Genomic DNA, 20,141 nt, shown 5'->3' with positions numbered 1-20,141 from the left:
ATCCGCAACGAGACCTGGCGCCCTCTTCTGGAGTGTCTGAAGACAGCTACAGTGTGCTTACATATAATAAATAAATCTTTAAAAAAAAAAACAAAAAAAAAAACACAAGGACCTCAGCTTCAGAAGGTGAAAAAAGGAAGAAAAGTGACTACTTTGATCCTAATTTGACCCTACTGCTTGCAAAAGTGAAAAAAAAAAATCGAAGATAACTTTGCTCACCAGCGTGCCTGCTTGGTTTGACATTAGTCTGTTTGTATTAGTTAGTTGTTGCAGGGGCTGGAGAGATGGCCCGCAGGTTAAGAGCACTGGCTCTCCTTGCAGAGGACCTGGTTTTTGATTTCCAACACCCATACACTGGCTCACAGCAGCTGCCTGTAATTCCTGTTCCAGGGGATCTGATGCTCTCTTCTGACCTCTGCAGGAACCAGGCACATACGTCAAAGAGACATACATGCAAAGTGAACATTTATACAGTAAAAATAAAGAAAAATTAAAAACATGGTTTGGGAAATGCTTGGTATTTTCCCAACTTTATCACAGCTGTTAATCACCTTAGGTATTGTCATCTACATTAATCTTTTATTTTTTGTAATTATGTCTATGAGTATATGTCTGTAAGTGAACATGAGTACCAGTGCTGCAGAGGCCAGAGGACTCTGGTCCCCTGGAGCTAGATTTACAGACAGTTGTGCTCTGCCTGATGTGAGCGTTGGGAAGCCTACTTCAGTCCCCGGTAAGAGCTGTTCATCCTCTTATCTGCTGAGCCATCTCTCCAGCTCCTGTTACAGTGTTTCTAATTTCTACATTATCCATTGATTCTGTACTAGCATTTCCAACCTCTACTTGCTCATCTGTCCTGTTAGTTGATGGTAAAGCTGATCTTGATACTTGTTTGAGCTCTTTCAGAGAACAGAAGCCAAAGGTCAGGAACACTCTGCTCACAGAGTTAACTTAGACACACAGGTTTACTTAGCATCCCGAGATGAGTTCAAGCCATTTTTATCTTCTGAGTTTCCTTTCTAGTTAGGTCTGATGTTGCATGCCTTTGATTCCAGCAGTGAGGAGGCAGAAGCAGGTGAGTTTCAGGCCAGCCTGGTCTACATAGTGTGTTCTAGGATAGCCAGGGTTATGGAGAGAGACTCGGCATTAAAAAAAAATTTTTTCCCTCTTTGGGCTGGAGAGATGGCTCAGTGGTTAAGAGCACTGACTGCTCTTCCAAAGGTCCTGAGTTCAATTCCCAGCAACCACATGGTGGCTCACAACCATCCATAATGAGATCTGACACTCTCTTCTGCAGTATCTGAAGACAGCTACAGTGTACTTACATATAATAAATAAATAAATAATCCTTCCTCCCTAGTGCTAGGACTAAACACATGCAACACCACTGCCTACCCAGAAAAAAATTTTTTTTCAATAAGAAAATTAAAAAAAAAAAAGAAAGAAAAAGAATAGATATATCAAATGTGGTCTTATGTGTCAAGTGTGTCAGCATTGAGGAGATTAAGGCTAGAAGATCAGGAGTTCAAGGTTATCTTCAGCTTTGTAGTAAGTTCAAGGCTAGCCTGGGCTACATCAGCCTCTGTTGCAAAATATAAAACAACCCAGCACAGCAGAAGCAGGTAGATCTCCATGAGTTTGAAGCTAATCAGAACTACAAAGTAAGATCTTGTCTCAAACACACAGTGCCCCTAAAAAACACACACACATACACACACACACACACACATATATATATACACACACACATATAACATATATGCATTTTATTAGTTTTATTTTAATATATTACACACTGCATTATATTCTATAATAATATATAATATAACATATATCATATAGCTCATATATCCAACAATATATCATAATATATGTGTGTATACATGTATGTATATTTGAAGCTTATACAAAGATCATATATATATATGACAGAGGCCAGGAAGCTGATGAAGTCATTGCTGGTTTAAAATCAGCCAATTTGAATATATGTGAGAGACATTTCTGAATGAAGTTCATGATTACATCTACCAACTCCTGCATCCAAAGATGCTAAATGATTTCTGAACACTTTGATTTATTTCTGGCCAACCAACATGGAGTGTAAGCAGGCTGGGAAAGCCAGTCCATTGCCCTGGCTGGTTTAATAGGAGAATGGAAGTCCTTCATTCATCTATACGCAGGTTTTCACTGTTGTATACCCAAGGACTTCTTGGCTACAGAAATCAGGCAGTCATGAAGAGTCCAGAAGCCTACTAAATTTTGTCAGATATGGTAAAGATAAATCATTAAATTCCTCTTTTTCAATTTTGTGAAATGTGGGGAAATAGCTATCTCATGCTAGTATTCTAGGCCTATCTCTCTCTCTCTCTCTCTCTCTCTGTGTATCTCTCTGTCTTTCTCCCGCCTTCCCTCCCTTCCTTTCTTTTTCTTTTTTCTCTCTCTTTCCTTCCTTCCTTCTTCTCTCTTTAGTAATTTATTTTGTGTGTATAAATGTTTTGCCTGCACTTACTCATGAGCTATATTCCCAGCCCCACACCTCTGTGAGACAGCGGAAGAATTAAGTCTTTTTAGCAGAAAACTTCTGTCTTCACAGAGATCACATGCCTGATTGAAGATTTACAAATTGGCATTAGCATATCTTTAGATAACTTCTGCTCTTTTGAAAGTCTAATTTACCCTTAGTGAATCAACTTACTTCATACAGATATGGCAATGAGACCTTAGGCACTGGAAGGGTGGGCACAGGATAGCCTGAGCTTCCAGAGTCTCTTGGTTTCTTGGGTGTGACTTTCTCTTCTGAAGCTCTGTGAGTGTAGGCATCCAATGTTCATCATGTGTGGACAGTGCCAGAGTCTAGGTTTATTCTCAACATTTGGAGGGAACAGGGTCTCCCTTACCTATATCTGGCTAGCCTGGAACCTACAGTGTAGACCAGGTTAAAACACGAAACTGTTCCCTTGCCTCAGCCTCCTGGGTGCTGGGAATACAAGCCTGTGCACCACCGTGCCCAGCATGGCTTGTTCTTGAGTTCATAGTCTTGGTTACACCACCTCAGAAAATATTTGCATATCATTGGAAAGCTTGTTCCCCAGCTGCTCACTCCATTTTCCATTACCAGTCATAAATATATGGTAAACCATACATATTTGGTAAGGCGGTGGGGGGATGGTCCCTTCAGGCAGGACGATTGGGCCCACCTGCAATCCTAAGTTCAGGCCAGCTTGGGCTACACTGCCAGAGGGGGAAAGAATTCAACTTCAGTGAAGTTTTGATTTACTTGAAGGTTGATGCACTGGAGTGCTGACTACAACATGCCAGGTAGAAAGCCAGGTAGGAAACACGGGTACAGTGCTTGGTTCTCGGTTTTTAAAATTACATTGGTTTATTATTTATTTATCTGTTTGTTTTCTCTCTCTCTCTCTCTCTCTCTGCCCCTCTGTCTCTGTCTTTCTCTCTGTGTCTCTGTCTCTGTGTGTGTGTGTACAACTTGAGGGAGTCAGTTCTCTCCTTCCACTGTATGGGTCCCAAAGACTGTACATAGATCGTAAGCCTGGTAGCACACACCATTACTCACTGAGCCACCCATGATTTCCAGTTTTTGGAAACAACCACATGCAGCACTTGTCCACATTGGTTGGCATTTTAAATGAAGAGCAACCAAGGCCATTTTCAATTCATATGGCCCTGTCCCTCTTCTAGAAAGAGGAGACAATGCCAGCAAACCTATGTACCCATGTTTCTTTCTTTTTCTTTTTTTAATTTTTATTTTTTTTTATTTTTTTTTTAAGATTTATTTATTATATGTAAGTACACTGTAGCTGTCTTCAGACACTCCAGAAGAGGTCGCCAGATCTCGTTGCGGATGGTTGTGAGCCACCATGTGGTTGCTGGGATTTGAACTCTGGACCTTCGGAAGAGCAGTCGGGTGCTCTTACCCACTGAGCCATCTCACCAGCCCCTAATTTTTATTTTTATGAGTACACTGAAGCTTGTCTTTGGACCCACACTAGAAGAGTGCATCAGACCCCATTACAGATGGTTGTGAGCCACCATGTGGTTGCTGGGATTTGAACTCAGGACCTTCAGAAGAGCAGTTGGTGCTCTTAACCGCTGAGCCATCTCTCCAGCCCCTGCGTTTCTATGATACTGCAGATTAATGGAAATAATAACTACATAAGAAAACATTCCTAGCCGGGCGTGGTGGCGCACGCCTTTAATCCCAGCACTCGGGAGGCAGAGGCAGGCGGATTTCTGAGTTCGAGGCCAGCCTGGTCTACAAAGTGAGTGCCAGGACAGCCAGGGCTACACAGAGAAACCCTGTCTCGAAAAACCAAATAAAAAAAAAAAAAAAAAAAAAAAGAAAACATTCCTTAAGAATGTTTGCTCAAAATAACAACATTTAGTCAGAATCCACTGTTGCTCTACCACGTTAGTAAATGGCAGAAGTATGAGATCTGTCTTCCCCGAGAATGGTTTTCCAAAATTTATCAGCTTATATTTAGGCAACCATCAGTATGAAGCCAGGTAGTCTCTTTGGTTATCTTTTCGCATAACAGTTAATAAGCAATGGTGATCACAATTTGTACATCAAGAAGCCATTACAATTTTTCATTACTAAAAAATGTAAACTATTGCTAAGAGTGTTCATGTACAAGGAGTTCAAAGCCAGACTAGATTACATGAAATGTAACTCTCAAAAATAAATGAAAGGAAATCAATAGAAGAACGTGATTTCCAACTACTCCGGGAAACGCTGTAACAGCTGCAAAAGGTCGGTAGGTGGCTCTGCTCCTTTTAAATAAATTTATAAAAGACTCAGAACATGATCTGCTAAGCAGGACTTTTAATCAAAACAATAGACCACATCCTGAAAACTGTGGCCCCCTCCTCTCCTTTAGAATAGATGGGCGGCTTTAAAATTAGACCCAGGAAAACAATCGCAAACTGTGTATGGTTAAGCAATTTGTTAGGAGACCAGGGAAAGAATTATATTGTGAAGAACAGTTACAAAAAGGAACATGGAGTCTGTCGCTTCATTCTTTACTTCCATTTAGAATGAAAGCAAACTGAGTATTGAAGCCTTCTGAACACTCACTTCCCATGCTTTATACTACAGGTCACTCTACAGAAACCTTAGGTATTTAAAGTGTGTGTGTGTGTGTGTGATTGTCCTCTAGGTCCCCAACTTTTACCTAGACCCTGTCATCTTAGCTTTAGCTCACACCTTTCTACTTAAGAAAAAGAATACCCAGTAGGGAGTTATAAAATTATAAGTGCTTACCAAGCTGGGTCATAGTTTTCAACCTTGTTCACATCTCAGGAAAAGCCTCGCCTAAAACCAAAGCCATTTGGAGGGATGGGAAGCCTGCTTTGCTTTTTTATCTAAATAAAGAAAAATGTGTTTTAAACTAAAATATCGTTAAGGAGTCATAATTTCTCTTTTCAGACTCTTCCAAAAGTCTTCAAAGAAGCAGGTGTTTTACAGCTGCAGTAATATCTCTCTGCTTCCAGAAAAGAGGATCACTTACTTTCAAATGAGATACACATTTTAGGCTTTCAAGTTTGCTAAGTACATAATTCTGATTTTAATTTTTAAAATTACTTTATTTACTCACTTATGTGGTGCGGGTGTCACAGTGAGCCAAATCATATAACTTTCCCGCGTCGGGTTTTCTCCTTCAACCCCAGGGATCAAACTCCAGGCTTTAGGCGGTAAGTGCCCTTACCTGTTCAGTCACCTTGTCGACAGACCCGGTCTGGGTTGGTTTTGTTTGTTTTCTATTTTTTTTTTAAGAGGTAAAAAGTTTAAAGTACAAAGCTAACTCTATCATGTACATAATAACTAAATGTGGGTGCGGGGATTCTTTAGTAATATTCTAAGCAGTCAGACTGTAATCCGAAAATAGAAAAAAAGCCACCAATAACTTCTCCGCTTAAAGGAGAACTTTCAGATCTGTTTTTGACAAGAACACCTTTAGAAATTATTTTGGATGGTAAAATTTTCTCGCTGTCGTTTTGGCTCCTTGGGTCGACGTAGTATTTAGCTAGTTGCTCTTCTGATTCTCAGAGAACCCCTTCAAAACTCGGAGAAGCTGAGAATAAACAGACCCAGGCTATAAGTGCGTCTTGAACTACTTTAATCTTTCTGCTTTTAAATGTTAATTCCAAAGCCACTTACCTAGCCGTCTTTGCAAATTTACCTTTTGAAAAATAACTGCACACCAAAAGTCGGAACAAACCGGGTGAAATGAAATGAACAGTGCTTCCTGATTGTGAACAAGCATACGGTTTAACTAGAAAGATGAATCACCACAAAAAGAAACAGAAAAAAACAAAAACAAAAACAAAAAAAACGTGAGAACCATTTCACACTTGGCCCAGAGTCCGGAAGAAAGGGTGCCTGTCGGGTTGTCATTCATGCATTTACATCTATTATTTTTGATGGCATGGAGATGATCGGTGGAGACCGAACGTGAGTGCTGTGCTGAATATGAATACTTCGAATGTAAAAAAAGTTTTAAAACTTTGGGACTTGTTAGAAAGGGAAGTGGAGGCTAGGGCAAGTAAGTAGTCAAGCCACTCAAACGGATTCACCAGCTTTTTTAGGGACCAGCCGGTCCAGTTGGTGAGGTCTGTCTCTTGTTTCAGTACTCTGCTTTTTAGAGTGGGTTGATCGTACGCGGGCTAAGATGGGAGGATGGAGGGGAGGTGGGAAGGATGGATGACCAGATCGTAGGACAGGAGGGCCGGATAAAGGAAGGACCGATGGACGCTTTTCACCTTGACTCCGGAGCTAGCAGAAAGCAGCAGGGACCAGGCAGGCGGGGCAAAGGAGGCTGCATTCTGCTCCCGGGCACATGGGGCGTGGCGAGGGCGTGGACTGTGGAGCCTTGGTCGCCCAGCCTCCCAGGTATAAGAGACACGGCACCCCGCCCTCAGCGAGCTCCTCAGCGCTCCAAGTCTGTAGTCGCATCGGAGGCCAGGGCGGGCCGTAGGGTTGGTCCGCCAAGGGATGCTCTCTCCGAAGTGCCGTGGCCAGCCCCGCTCTCCCAAAGCCGCTGCCGCTCTGCACCAGCCCTCGGTCGCCGACATGGCCCTGTATTGCGGCGACAACTTCGTATACTCGCAGCCCGCCGCCGCGCCCGGTGCGCCCCCGACCTCTAGGGCACCCTATGGGCTGTCCGACTACGCCGCACCGCCCGCTGCAGCCGCCAACCCCTACCTGTGGCTCAATGGGCCCGGCGTGGGCGGCCCAGCCTCCGCTGCCAGCTACCTAGGGGCCCCGCCGCCGCCTCCCGGAGCTGCGCCGGGACCCTTTCTGCAGCCTCCAGCCGCTCCGGGCACCTTCGCGGGCGCCCAGCGGGGCTTCGCGCAGCCCTCGGCGTCCGCACCCGCCTCGCCCGCCGGCTCGGCAGCCCCTGGTGAGCTGGGCTGGCTGTCGATGGCCAGCCGCGAGGACCTGATGAAGATGGTGCGACCACCCTACTCGTACTCGGCGCTCATCGCTATGGCCATCCAGAGCGCGCCTGAGCGCAAACTCACCCTCAGCCACATTTACCAGTTCGTCGCCGATAACTTCCCCTTCTACCAGCGCAGCAAGGCCGGCTGGCAGAACTCCATCCGCCACAACCTATCACTCAACGACTGCTTTAAGAAGGTGCCCCGCGACGAGGACGACCCAGGTGAGGATGGTCGGGCAGGTGCTTTCCGGCCGCGAAGCCGAGCACCTATATAGGTCCTGAGAGCCGGAGCCCAAGATCCGGTCTGTGCGCGACCGTGGGGGCCTTCTCATTATTAGAGCGGAGAACATGAGGGGTTAGAGTCACCCAAACCTGGTCTGGTAGGGATGCAGGAAACATCAGATCTCCACAGAAGACATGGTCCCTCACACTCAGAGCAGAAGCTAGAGAGCTAAACCAAAAAGTTCATACTCTCAAACAGGAGGCCGATTCAAGGAACAGCATAAGTCACTGGAAGATAGATCGGACAGGGACAGGGACTCTCAGAAGCAGGGTGTTACAGATGATGAAAGAGGACATTGGGCCTCATTTCCTCCTTTGAATTCCTAAGGATCGCTCTCACTTTGTGGGCTAACTGAGGTTTGGGTAAGTTAAGATACGAGCACCCCGAATTGGCTTCCCCCTAGTCTCAATCCTGTACCTTGAGTGAAGAAGACGGCATAGGTCTGGGTTCTGAGTGTTCCCTTACCTGGCAGAGGGAAGTGGAAGAGGAGTGAAGCTTACAAAAAACCAGATTCTTGCTTGAGGCTTCTTGGGTGAAGCCAGAGCGGTTGTATTGGGGGATGGAACTCAGGGGCTCAGATATGCAAAGGATTAGCTCTACCATTGAAGAGCTCTACCATTACTGTCTTTGTAGAATTCACTCTGGAGCAGTTTTCTAGTGCTGATGCTGTATAGTGCAAACTACATTTAAAAAGTTAATGTGATTAGGCATACCTTATCATTTAGGAGGTAGAGACTGGAGGATCAGAGAGTTCAAGGTCAGCTTCATAGACTTTCTCTTAAATCTCACATTCTGTGTATGTTTTACAACACGTTTTCATTTGGACACATCAGGTATCTTGATGATAGCCATTAGTGCCCGGTGGTGACACTTGTACAGGACGTGCCGTTTTTGACAATGCAACTTCCTGACTTAGCCTCTAAACCACCCAAGATTATTATATCAGTTGTCACATGTATTCCTTTGAACTTTAAAAAGTTCAAAAAATATTGTATCTGGGAAAGCTTTTTTTAAAACTACCAAATGAAGTGGACATTTCGGGATATGTCAGTAGGACTCAGTGGGCAGTGATGGCTTGAACCAAGTATTTGGAGGTTGGGGGTGGAGCTCAAAAAATACAGCACTTGCCTGGTATATTGAGATCTTGGGTTTACCCTCTTGCACTGGGAGAGGATGAAGAAAAGATAGTGATACCAAGATGGCTCAATAGACCTATCCAGATAGTTACAGATATTCTCTCTCTTTCTCTCTCTCTCTCTCTCTCTCTCTCTCTCTCTCTCTCTCTCTCTCTGTGTGTGTGTGTGTGTGTGTGTGTGTGTGTGTGTACACTCTTTACAGAGGCAAAAACAGGCATATCTCTTGAGTTTGAGGCCAGCCTGATCTACATAGTGAGTTCTGGGATAGGCAGAGCTACATAGTTGAGAGAGTGAGAGAGAGAGAGAGAGAGAGAGAGAGAGAGAGAGAGAAGGTTAAGAGACAGTCTACTTTAACGCTGCCTCTCCATGATGACAGTTGTGTGTAACTGGGCATATACAGCAGGTATCCAGTCTGCACCTCATCTCTCATCTGAAAATGAGGGCTGAGGTCCTGTTGCCTGTCTCCACAGAGCTCAGAGACATCTGAGCTTATCTATGAGAAGCAGTCACTGCAAAGCAGTAGGTTAAGACCTTGAAACAGCAAAGGCCAAGTTAGGAAAAGCTGTTTGGGTGAAATCCTTCTGTGGTGATAGAGATATGTCCCACTTCAGTTATAGGAGGGCATTTCTTTCCTACAGAAGGCAAGTCTTGTGTGTATTTTAAATGAGTGCAGAATTTTCACAGTGGACATCTTGATCTTACAGGGATGTATTCTATTCAGTGATGAACATGGGAGGTTGATTCCCAGTTTTCTTGTTCTGCAGACACACATCAGTGGAATTGTTAAGACTTAGTTGATTGCTTGGTAGTAATTTTTTTTTTTAACTACCATTTTGACACTGTCTTTTTAAAACGGTATGATTCTTTTCAGTTGTAGGACTTGCATATATTTTCAGAAAAAAGTTGCAGTAAATCTGTTAGCTGTTGTGCCAGCTACATCATCAGTTAAGCCCAAATTAATTTACTGTATGTTAACTTACTGTTTTAGCAAACAAATGGAAGATCATGGTTTAAGTAGCGTCAGAATTTTGTAATTTTGCAAGTTTACATGGCTTGGATCAGGAGTTAGGGAAGGTGGCAGGTGTCTCAGAAATAAAATTAGGTCTCAGGATGTTAAGTAGTGGATGCTACTAATACATAGAACTAGCTGGAAGAACTTACCCTTTCTCCTTGTAGTGAGGATGGCCCAGGGAGCACCTTGGTCAACAGTTCATCTGATTTCCTGGTGGTTCAATGTGGGCTGTAGTGAGCTTCCCAAACCCTCGGTTTTACTAAAGCTGGGTCATTTGCTGCCCCAAATAATTAAGCAGCAACTTACAAACCAGGCATTGAGGCACAGAACCTGTATTTCTAGAACTTAGGAAGTAGAGACAAGAGGATGGATCAGTTTGGGACCCCAGCTTCATCAGCATAGCAGGTTGTGGCTTTGCCTAGGCTATTCTTGAAGGCCTTGTCTCAACCAACAGAAAGGAAACAGAAAGAAGAGAACAGGACTGGGGCATAGTTCAGTGGGATCGCTTGCCTGCCGTGATCGTCAGCACTGCAGGATGGGCATGGATGGCAGTGTATCTATCTCAGTGTATCTATCTCAGGGAAGGAGGTGTAATCTCAGGGAGAGGCAGCAGAACTTGAGGAAATCTAAGGCCAGCCAGGGATACAGGAAACCATCTTTAAATCCCAGAAATAGATCTCATTCACTCGGTTTACAATAACTGTTATTGGTAGCACATGCCTTTAATCCTAGCATGTGAGAAGGGCAGATTGATCTCTGAGTTCAAGGCTAACCTGATCTGCAGAGCAAGTTCTGGGACAACCAAGGCCACACAGAGAAACCCTGCCTCGAGTGAATGAATGAATGAATGAATGAATGAATATAACGAACAGACAGACAAATGAAAGAAATGACCAACCCCCACTAATTTTCATTCCCCTCAGGGAAGGGTAATTACTGGACTCTGGATCCAAACTGCGAGAAAATGTTCGACAATGGAAACTTCCGTCGGAAGCGAAGGCGCCGCGCGGAGGCCAGCAGTAACCTTACTGTGCCTTCAGGGACATCAAAATCAGAAGGGCAGTCCTCAAGACTAAGAGTGAGTGGGAAGCTGGAAGGAGACAGCCCCTCTTCTATGCTGAGGCCATCTCAGTCACCAGAGCCTCCAGAGGGCACCAAGAGTACTGCCTCCTCTCCTGGAGCATCCACCCTCACCTCCACTCCATGTCTCAACACTTTCCTCAGCACCTTCAACACCTTAAACGTCAACTCCAGCAGCAGCATGGGCAACCAGCGAACCCTCCCAGGCAGCCGTCGCCACCTAGGAGGGGCCCAGCTGCCCTCCAGCACGTTCCCCAACACCTCCATTCCAGACAGTTCTCCAGACTCCATGCAGCTGAACACTGTGGGTGGAAGCAACCAGCTGTCTTCCTACTACAACCCTTTCTCTGGTAGCAGCAGTGGGGACCAGAGCAGCCCCTTCAGCAGCCCTTTCTACAACTTCAGCATGGTCAATAGCCTCATCTACCCCCGGGATGGCTCTGATATATAGACATTGCATAGACATTGCTCCTCAGACTTGATGGAATGTACACTAGAGATGTACCTATCTCCGACACAGAGGTCAACAGTTTCAGAAACCAGCTTAGTGTCTTGGAAAGGGGACTTACTGTGTAGAGAATTAAATGGGTTGAGACATTTCCATATATGTGTGTGTGTGTGTGTGTGCACACACACACACACACACAACTTTTGGCATAAAGCAACAACTCCTGAAAGATTCTGCAGTCTGTTGACTTTGTCTATATAGAGGTTGATGGGAAAGAATGTCATTGGAGTTAAGGGTGGGAAGACTGTGAGCTGGACTACAAAGCCAGGCCTCACAGAGTTCTACCTACCAGCCCAGGACTGGAGGCACACAAACCAGAGAAACTTGAGAAAGCTTGCGGGAATGTAAGAGCTGCTTGGTTACTGTGAGCAAAGTCAGTGGACTGTAGGATTATTCAGGAGTTCACAAATCAATGCAGAAGCTTACTGAGCCTATCAGATCTGAATCCATTCAAAGTGGATTGCCTCAACCCATTTAATTCTGCACAGTAAGTCCCCTTTCCAGGATACTAGTGGGTTTCTGAAGCTGTTGATAGTACCAAACCCTGTGAAAGACAGGAATGACTATCCTCCTGGAATGGTAGGTAACATACAAGGTCACACATGGGAAATAATGGGTTCTTAAACATGCCAGCTTCATGATAGACAAAGTAAACATGGGATGAGGCCTGGAAGCCATAGTTCTAGTGATGAACCTTGTTTCCTACCTGATTTGCCTTATGTCCTAGGTGTTTGACTCAAAGTGAAATCTTACAGGTTTCTTGTTTTTTCATTTTTGAGACAAGGTCTCTACATAGCCCTGGCTGTCTTGGAACTGACTATGTAGATGACGCTGGCCTTGAAACACAGTTATGTCTCCTGATTGACTATCACACCTGGACCAACCAATCTTTCAATTTTTAATGAGAAATTATATACATATGGTCAAATTCATATGTATATAAAAAGTCATATGTATATAACTTTGTTTCAGCACACACACACACACACACACCGCCTTCTAACTTCATTTGAACCATTTTGTAGTGGGGGGAGTCTAGCATATCCTCCTCATACAGGAAACATTTTATCAGCATCCATTGAACTCATTCAAATGTTTTGCTCCACTAAAATGAAGGTGTCCTATAAGCTCCCATGCTACCTTATGCTTGAGATATCGCCATGAGACAAGAACTACATTGGGGTGGGGGTGGGGTGGGGAGAATCCTTGTGGTTTGGTTTTGTTTTTTTTAGACAGGGTTTCAAGTTCCCTGTATATTAGAACCCTTAGCATTAGTTTAATAATTTTTTTAGAAACGTATGAAAAATTTTAATGCCTTCTTGATGTACAAATTGCAATCGCCATTGCTTATTAACTATTATGCAAGAAGATAACCAAAGAAACTACCTAGCCTTATATTTTGTGAATAAAATGTTTTCTGAATATTTTTGTATGTGAAGAATCAAGGACTTTTATGGATATTTCTAACACAATTCTATATTTGTAAATTAATTTATAATGTCTGCTGGAGCTTTAAAGGATTTTTTTTTCCCTAAGAGTGTATTCTATGTGCTAAGAATAAACTCTTCATGGAATGACTCCTGGCTTTGCATCAGTGCTTTTTGGACCTCAGTGTCTTTGAAGGAGCAGAAATGGATGGCATGGCATCCAGGCCACCAGAAGGACTGTGATGAGAGTCAGTGACTGTGCACGTTGGATTTGCTCCACCAACCCCAGGTGGATAGAAAAAAATAAAAGAGTAGCTAGAATAAAAGCTCCTCTTCACCTAGTGTTTTGGGCGTGAGTGTTGGGTTGATTTCTAATTCTTTAACAGTTCTGTTAGAAGCTACATTCTAGCTGAGATGGGCCTCCGTAGTAGAGTGCCTGCCTAGCCTTCCTAAGATAAAGTTCTAACTGGGGATAGAGGATAATTTACAGTGAGTTTCGGTGCACAATAGTCTGAAGAAAGCGGCACTCTGAGGTTGCCCTCATGTGGAGTTCTGCAGGGTGAATATTGGAGGTGGGAGGAAGGAGCCTCAGGCAACCCATTCCAAGGCTAGAGCTGTAAGTTTGAGCATAGCCCCATCAGAAAAGTTACATAGACTGTCCCGTGCATCATAGAATGCCTGTTAAATGCCAGAAGCACACCCACACAGGTGAAATACCCTAGGGAAGATGGTCGCATGGGGTCATGTTAACTCAGGTAAGAACATTTTACCTTAAACTTCCTTAAGGGAATCAAGTGTGAGGATTAGTTGAGAAGAAACAAAAACTGGATCAAAATGTATTAGAAAATACTAGATCTGGGTGTCTGATTGATATTAGACACAAGGATGGTGGCATTGTGACGAACTGTTGAGGGGTCAGTAAAGTGGCTGAGACTCAGCATGAAATACACAGGGCAAGCCGGGCGTGGTGGCGCACGCCTTTAGTCCCAGCACTCGGGAGGCAGAGGCAGGTGGATTTCTGAGTTCGAGGCCAGCCTGGTCTACAGAGTGAGTTCCAGGACAGCCAGGGCTATACAGAGAAACCCTGTCTCAAAAAACCAAAAAAAAAAAAAAAAAAAGAAAAAAAGAAATACACAGGGCAAAGCTACCTGGACCTGGATGATTCCAGGTCAAAGTCCACCAACACACAGTTGCTGCAGACTTAGCACCTGTAATGTCTTCTGCCTTGGGAACCATGTCAGGAAATTTGGAGTTGGACTAGACCATACTTAGGGTTGCTTATGACAGCGCCACGAATCATACAGAGCTGGGGTTCCTGGGAAGTAGGGGCTGCATACCAGGCTGGATTAATATGTGTCAGCTTTCCAAGGCCTTGTGTGCCCTTTGAAATACAGCAAGGCAGGAGAATTTGAGGACCTAATGGGCAGGTTTTTACATTTCCACCTCTGCATATGCGTGGATTCTGAAGCCCAGGCTGGCCTTCAGACTCACTTTGTCGCCGTGGCTGACGCTGACTTTTGTTCTTCCATTTCCTGAGTGCTGTCCCGCCATGCTCGTCTGTCTTGACATTTTAAAATCTCCTACAGATCTTGAACTTCCTGAGAAAGGCAGCCTAGGAGGTTTTGAGAGCAGCTATGCGGCCCAACCCCCCTCGGTGGCCAACTGAGCTCCCAAATCCCTCCCAAGGCAAACCCAGGCAGGCTGAGAACACAAAAGGCTGCCTGAACTTCAGAGGAGACTCCCAGGGCCCTCTGGGCCTTATGAGGGTTTGAAAGCACCTGTCTTTAGGGGCTGGGTGGCTTTTGTCTTTTCCCTACTGTTTTCAGGGCTAAAACCTTGAGGTCATTAATGAGAAAGAAACCCCAGATGCTCTCCCGGGGCTGGAGGGTGACTGGCCTCGAGGTTAGAGTCCTGCCTTTGCCTTTGTCATGGAAAGCTGTCAGCTGGGGCTTGGGGTTAGGTGGGGTTAGGTGACTGGCACCCAGAGAGAAGGAATTTCCCAACAGATTTGGGAACAAAACCCAAAAAGGCTGAACACGCTAGTTCCCTACTGAATTCCTCTCCGGGACACCTAAAGAACCGTCTTTTATCATGTTAAAAAGGTAAGTGTGCACAGAGACTGAGCCTTCAACCAAAGAGCACCCAGGGCCCCTACACATATGTGGCAGATGTGCATCGTGACCTTCATGTGGGTCCCCTAACAAGTAGAGCAGGGGCTGTCTCTAACTCTGTTGCCTCCCTTTCCCCTAGCCCGGCTGTCTTGTCTGGCCTCATTGGAAAAGGGTACATCTAGTCCTGCTGCTGTGACTTGGTGTTCTAGGACAAATTGGAACCCATGAGGGCGGGGTGGTGGTGGTGCTTCCCTTCTCAGAAGAGAAGGGGAGGGAGGACGGGGTGGGAGGATGGGTCTAGGAGGAGAGGGGGAAGGGTGCTCTGCGATTGGGATGTAAAGTGAGTAAATAAATTAAGGGGGGAAAAGGTGTCACTATTAACCCTCAGGTAAGGTGCCAGGCATTGTCCAAAACACCTGTATGACTGACTTGCCACTCTTTCAGCCTCCTAACAATGAATTAGGGAGTTATTGCCCAGCCTGGGAGTTTCTATAACTGGGCCTGATCAATGATCTAAGTGCTTCAGGCAAGTGCTCAAATTAGGATCCAAAATGAGGATATAGGGTTGGAGAGATGGCTTAGTGTTTAAGAATGTATACTGCTCTCAGGGAGAACTGGGTTGGGTTCCGAGCACACAACTATCTGTAACACCAGTTCTAGGAGATTTGATGCACTTTTCCCACCTCCGAGAGCACCAGGCACGCCTGTGGTACAAACACATACAAGGAAAGCAAACGTTCATACATAAAAAATAGTAAAGGTTTACAAAGAGAAGAAAGGGAAGGAGAGGGGTGGTCTGGTCCATCTTCCCTGGTTCGCTTGGTCTTTCTGCAGCTCTTAGCCCTGAGGTTCACTCCTCACTGGGCTTCCATCCTCTTCCTAACCCCTCACCACCCACCTTCTGTTTATTCCTGTTGTGCCAAGGCCATTCTTACTGCTTGAAAACCAACGTGCCACTTATTTATTTAAACTTAGTTTAGAAAGCAGGTCTCATTGTATAACCCAAACTGACCTCAAACTCCCCCCCCCCCCCCGAGACAGGATTTCTCTGTGTAGCCCTGGCTGTCCTGGAACTCACTCTGTAGACCAGGCTTGACCTTGAACTCAGAAATCCACCTGCTTCTGCCTCCCAAGTGCTGGGATTAAAAGCGTGCACCAACACTGCCCAGCTCAATCTCAAACTTCTGGCAATCCTCAGTGGATGGGATCTACAAGAGTGGGCCAGCCAACATATCCCGGGCCATATAGAAACCTACTGAAACAAGAATAGCTCTTTCTGAAAGGTCTGGGATAGGACAGAGAACAAAGCTCGGCTCTAACGTTTTCCAGAAGTGCTTTTACTGATTTTTAGCAAGTATTGCTGTTAGCATTTCTTCTAGGCTCCATCCAACAGTTACCTAGCAACAGCCAGGTAGGTGCCTGGCTCATGAATAAAAAGACTATTCCAGCTTTCGGTCTCTGTCTCTGCCTCACCCATCATCTCTGTCTCTGTCCCTCCCTCCCCCCACCCTTCTCATTCCTTTCCACGTGCTCCCGGCCGGCCTCTTCTCTTGTTTCTTTTCTCTCTGTCTTTCTATGCCCTTTTCTTTCTTTTTCTTTGCCTCTACTCCCTTCCCACGTCACAAATAAACTTCATTTCTTCATTTTATACTTGATCCATTGTATGGCTGATACCTGAGGCGGCAGCGGAGGGAAGGGGGAAGGGGGCAGTGCCTCAGCATGGGCCCCGCTAAGGCACCCCCTCCCACTGCATCATGCCGCCGAATTACAAAACCTATCAATTACAGAAGTTTTTCTGGCTTCAAATCCACTGTGTAGTTGAGGGTGACCTTGAACTTTTGGTTCTCCTGTCTCTATCTCTGGAATGTCCTCTGAAGACAGAGGCAATCAGATCTGAGTTGGAGACCAGCCTACTTAAGACCCTGACTCTAAATTAAATTAAAAGTGTTACTAGGATACTTTCTGGAGTGGAGGAGGGAGTGGATCCGGGAACAGAGGGGACACTCTGAATGTCCCACAAGTGTCCCTCAAGGGCCACATTTGTGTCTGCTTCTTACTATTTTAAGAATAAACTCTAAGCTGAGCTTGGTGGCACACGCTATTAATCCCAGCACTTGGGAGGCAGAGGCAGGTGGATTTCTGAGTTCGAGGCCAGCCTGGTCTACAGAGTGAGTTCCAGGACAGCCAGGGCTACACAGAGAAACCCTGTCTCGGAAAACCAAAACGAAAACCAAAAAGAATACACTCTACCAGCAACCTGGACAGGCCTGCAATCCCAGCCCTTGGGAGGCAAAGCCAGAGGGTTTCTGGAGTTCTAGGCCAGCATGCACTCCATGGGATGTCCAGGACAGCCAGGGATGCATGGAGAGATTCTGTCTCAGAGAAAGAAAAGGAAAGGAAAAGAATTTAGTCTGTATTCACGTCACGTGAAGTCATTTATTTATTCATTGTAGCAGAAAAATGTTTTATCCCTCTTCCCTGTTTGGGAAAAATGAGGCACAAACATCCACATTCCCATAACTGGTAGAATGATTTTTTTTTTCTTTTTTCTGAGACACTGTTTCTCTGTATAGCTCTTACTGCCCAGGAACTTTCTTTGTAGACCTGGCTGGCCTTGAACTCAGAGAGATCCGACTGCCTCTGTCTCCCAAGAGCTGAGACTAAAGGTGTGTACCACCATGGCCAGCTGATTGCTTGATATTTTTAATTTTAGTCTTTTGAGATAGGATCCCACTGTGTAGCCTTGGCTGGCCTTGCACTTGAACCTATGATTCTTACTTATGAAAAAAACCTATCATTTCTTATTTGTGAAAATTTGTTTCATTGCCAAACTATCCTTTAATGTAAACACGCACACACACACACACACACACACACACACACACACACACACACACACAATGTTTTTTATTTATTTTGTGTGTCAGTGGAGGAAGCAAGCATGCCGAGGCCAAACGACAACTTTTAGGAGTTGCTTCTTTCCTCCAGCTTGGGAGACCAGGGATTGAACTCAGATACAGGCTTTGTAGCCAGTGCCTTCACCAGCTGAGTCATCTCTCTGGACCCGTCCTCAAAGAGTTTTTGAGGGTCAGCCTTTGGGGAACTTGTGCTGCTTGGCCTGGATTGTGGACCATGGGCCTGCAGGTCCTCAGTCACTCCTTTCCTCTCCCACTTCCATAGCACTCCGCTGCCCCTTCCTTCTCCCAGAGAAGAGATGCTCCACCAAACACCTGCAGCCTTTGATCACCGGCCCTCCAGCTGCCCCCCAGCACTGTCTCGGGGAGAGACTTTCAAGTCCCAGGCTCACCGGTTTGGGGAAGGTAAGAAAACCCCCAAAGAGCTGCTGCAGCATGCCTGCGGAAGAAACACTATTTCAGCAGAGGCATTAAAACCGTTTCTTCCACCGGATCAGCTTCTTCTGTGCAGCCAAGCATGCCCACTGCTAGCCGCGGTCACCACTGTCCGCCCCAGACTCTCACGCTAGCTCTCTTATGGACCAATGCGTCCCAGTAGTCTCCCTCCAGAGAAGTGGCCAAAAGTAAAGCCCCAGTAAGGATGGTGTTACATTCTAGCCCAAGGGGATGCTGTCGAGTGCTTTGATTGGGAAGGGGAAGGGAGGAGGACTCTGAGAGGCCCCAACGCAGAGAAGAGTTGCCAGGTGAGGAATTCTGGGAGAGAGGAAGGGGTGCTGGTGGGGAGTTGGATGAGCAGAAGCCAGGACCAGAGCAAGCCAGTTTCAATGAAGAACTGAAAGCTGCCTGGGCGGGCGGGGTGGGGGTGGGGCGGGAGGTGGGGCGGGTGGCGGGGGCGGGGGCAGTTTAGGAGCAGAGGGGGCAGGGAAGGAAGCTGGAAGGTGGAGGTACAATCTCATACAGTCCCTCAAAAGGACAGAATCAGAAAGAGTAAAATCTGTGTCTCAATTCCGGTGTGGTGCCTCACACCTGTAATCCCAGTACTCAGTGGCTGAATGGGGAAGATGGGTGGGTTTGCTGTCAGTGTGGGCTAGAGTGAACGCCAGGGCAGCCAGTGCTATATAGCAAGACTTTGTGTCAGAACAGACAGCAGACCCACAAACCAAACCCACAGATAAATCATAAATAAAAGTGTTTCCAACCTGGTGCAGTGCTACACACAAGTAATGTCAGCACTCAGGAGATAGAAGCAGGAGGATTGTTGTAAAAAGCTTAAAGTCAGGCAGTTGGATGAAGTGGGCTCCAGGATCCCCAGGGCTAGATAGTAAGTCCTCGTTTCGACTTAAAAAAAAAAAAATTCCACAATGAGATATCATCATTAATCAATCAAGTAGTTGCATAAGTAATTCTAGGATTCCGAAAAGGAAATATTCGGGGTATGTGATTGATAGATACATACAATCAGAGAGAAAGCCTGGGCCCCAGAGGGTAGCAACTGCTGGCCTCCCTGAGGCTCTGCTGGCTGAAAGGATAAGGAGAAAAAGCATTCCAGACTGAAGGTCAAACTTGAACAGCCTGCAAGTGTGCACCAGGACAGGACAACAAGACACAAGTTCCTTTCTTTTTGAGTTTTTGTTGTTGTTGTTTATTTTGCCAAAGGAAAAATCTTATATTTACTACCGAGCTAACCTACTAATGCAAAAAATAATCTTCTAATAAAACATTTACTTATTTATTTTGGCTTCACATGGTGGTTGATAAGTGCATGCTAACTCACATGCAATTCATTTGTTGCTGCTGTTTCAGAGTCTCTCTATGTAGCTCTGGCTGGCCTGGAACTCTATATGCAGGCACGGGTGGCCTATAAATAGCAGTGCTCTCTCGGCCTTAGCGTCATCTTCCTCGAAACTCCTGAGCCATGAGAGCCAAGTGGCAAAGGAAGTGAGGGCACAGGTTGAAGCGCAAGAGAAGAGAGATGAAGCAGAAGTCCAAGTAAATTAGCTTGTGCACCCATGAAGCCTGTGGGAGTGGAAGTAAGGGATGCTGAAAGCCAGGAGGCTGGTACCAGTCGGACTGTGGTCTGCTGTCAGGGGTGTCTCGGGGGTGAAGGCATCTAGCCCAGGTTGGCATCAAATTTGCAGCAATGTTCCTGCCTCATTCTCTGGAGTTTATAGGTATTCAGCACTTTGATATAGTTGTTCTAGAATAGGAA

At 45.5% G+C, this 20,141-nt stretch overlaps 1 protein-coding gene across 1 annotated transcript; it reads left to right on the top strand.

Moving 5' to 3' along the window:
- Window positions 1-7,090: 7,090 nt before the first annotated feature.
- Foxi3 (forkhead box I3) lies at window positions 7,091-11,422 on the top strand. The gene is made up of 2 exons (XM_021165876.2): window positions 7,091-7,682; window positions 10,815-11,422. The coding sequence occupies exons 1-2, from the start codon at window positions 7,091-7,093 to the stop codon at window positions 11,420-11,422; spliced, it is 1,200 nt and encodes a 399-aa protein (XP_021021535.1).
- The last annotated feature ends 8,719 nt before the right edge of the window (window positions 11,423-20,141 follow it).

The sequence above is a fragment of the Mus caroli genome, unplaced genomic scaffold (assembly GCF_978045245.1).
Source record: "Mus caroli unplaced genomic scaffold, Mus_caroli_1 scaffold_7, whole genome shotgun sequence".
Taxonomy (NCBI): Eukaryota; Metazoa; Chordata; class Mammalia; order Rodentia; family Muridae; genus Mus; species Mus caroli.
This window is presented reverse-complemented; position numbering and strand designations above follow the sequence as displayed.

Excerpts from the sequence above, each read along its gene's own strand:
- Foxi3 (XM_021165876.2), top strand. The coding sequence starts at position 7,091 with ATGGCCCTGTATTGCGGCGACAACTTCGTATACTCGCAGCCCGCCGCC. Across the intron at positions 7,683-10,814 it reads CCGCGACGAGGACGACCCAG|GGAAGGGTAATTACTGGACT; the intron begins GTGAGGATGGTC and ends CATTCCCCTCAG.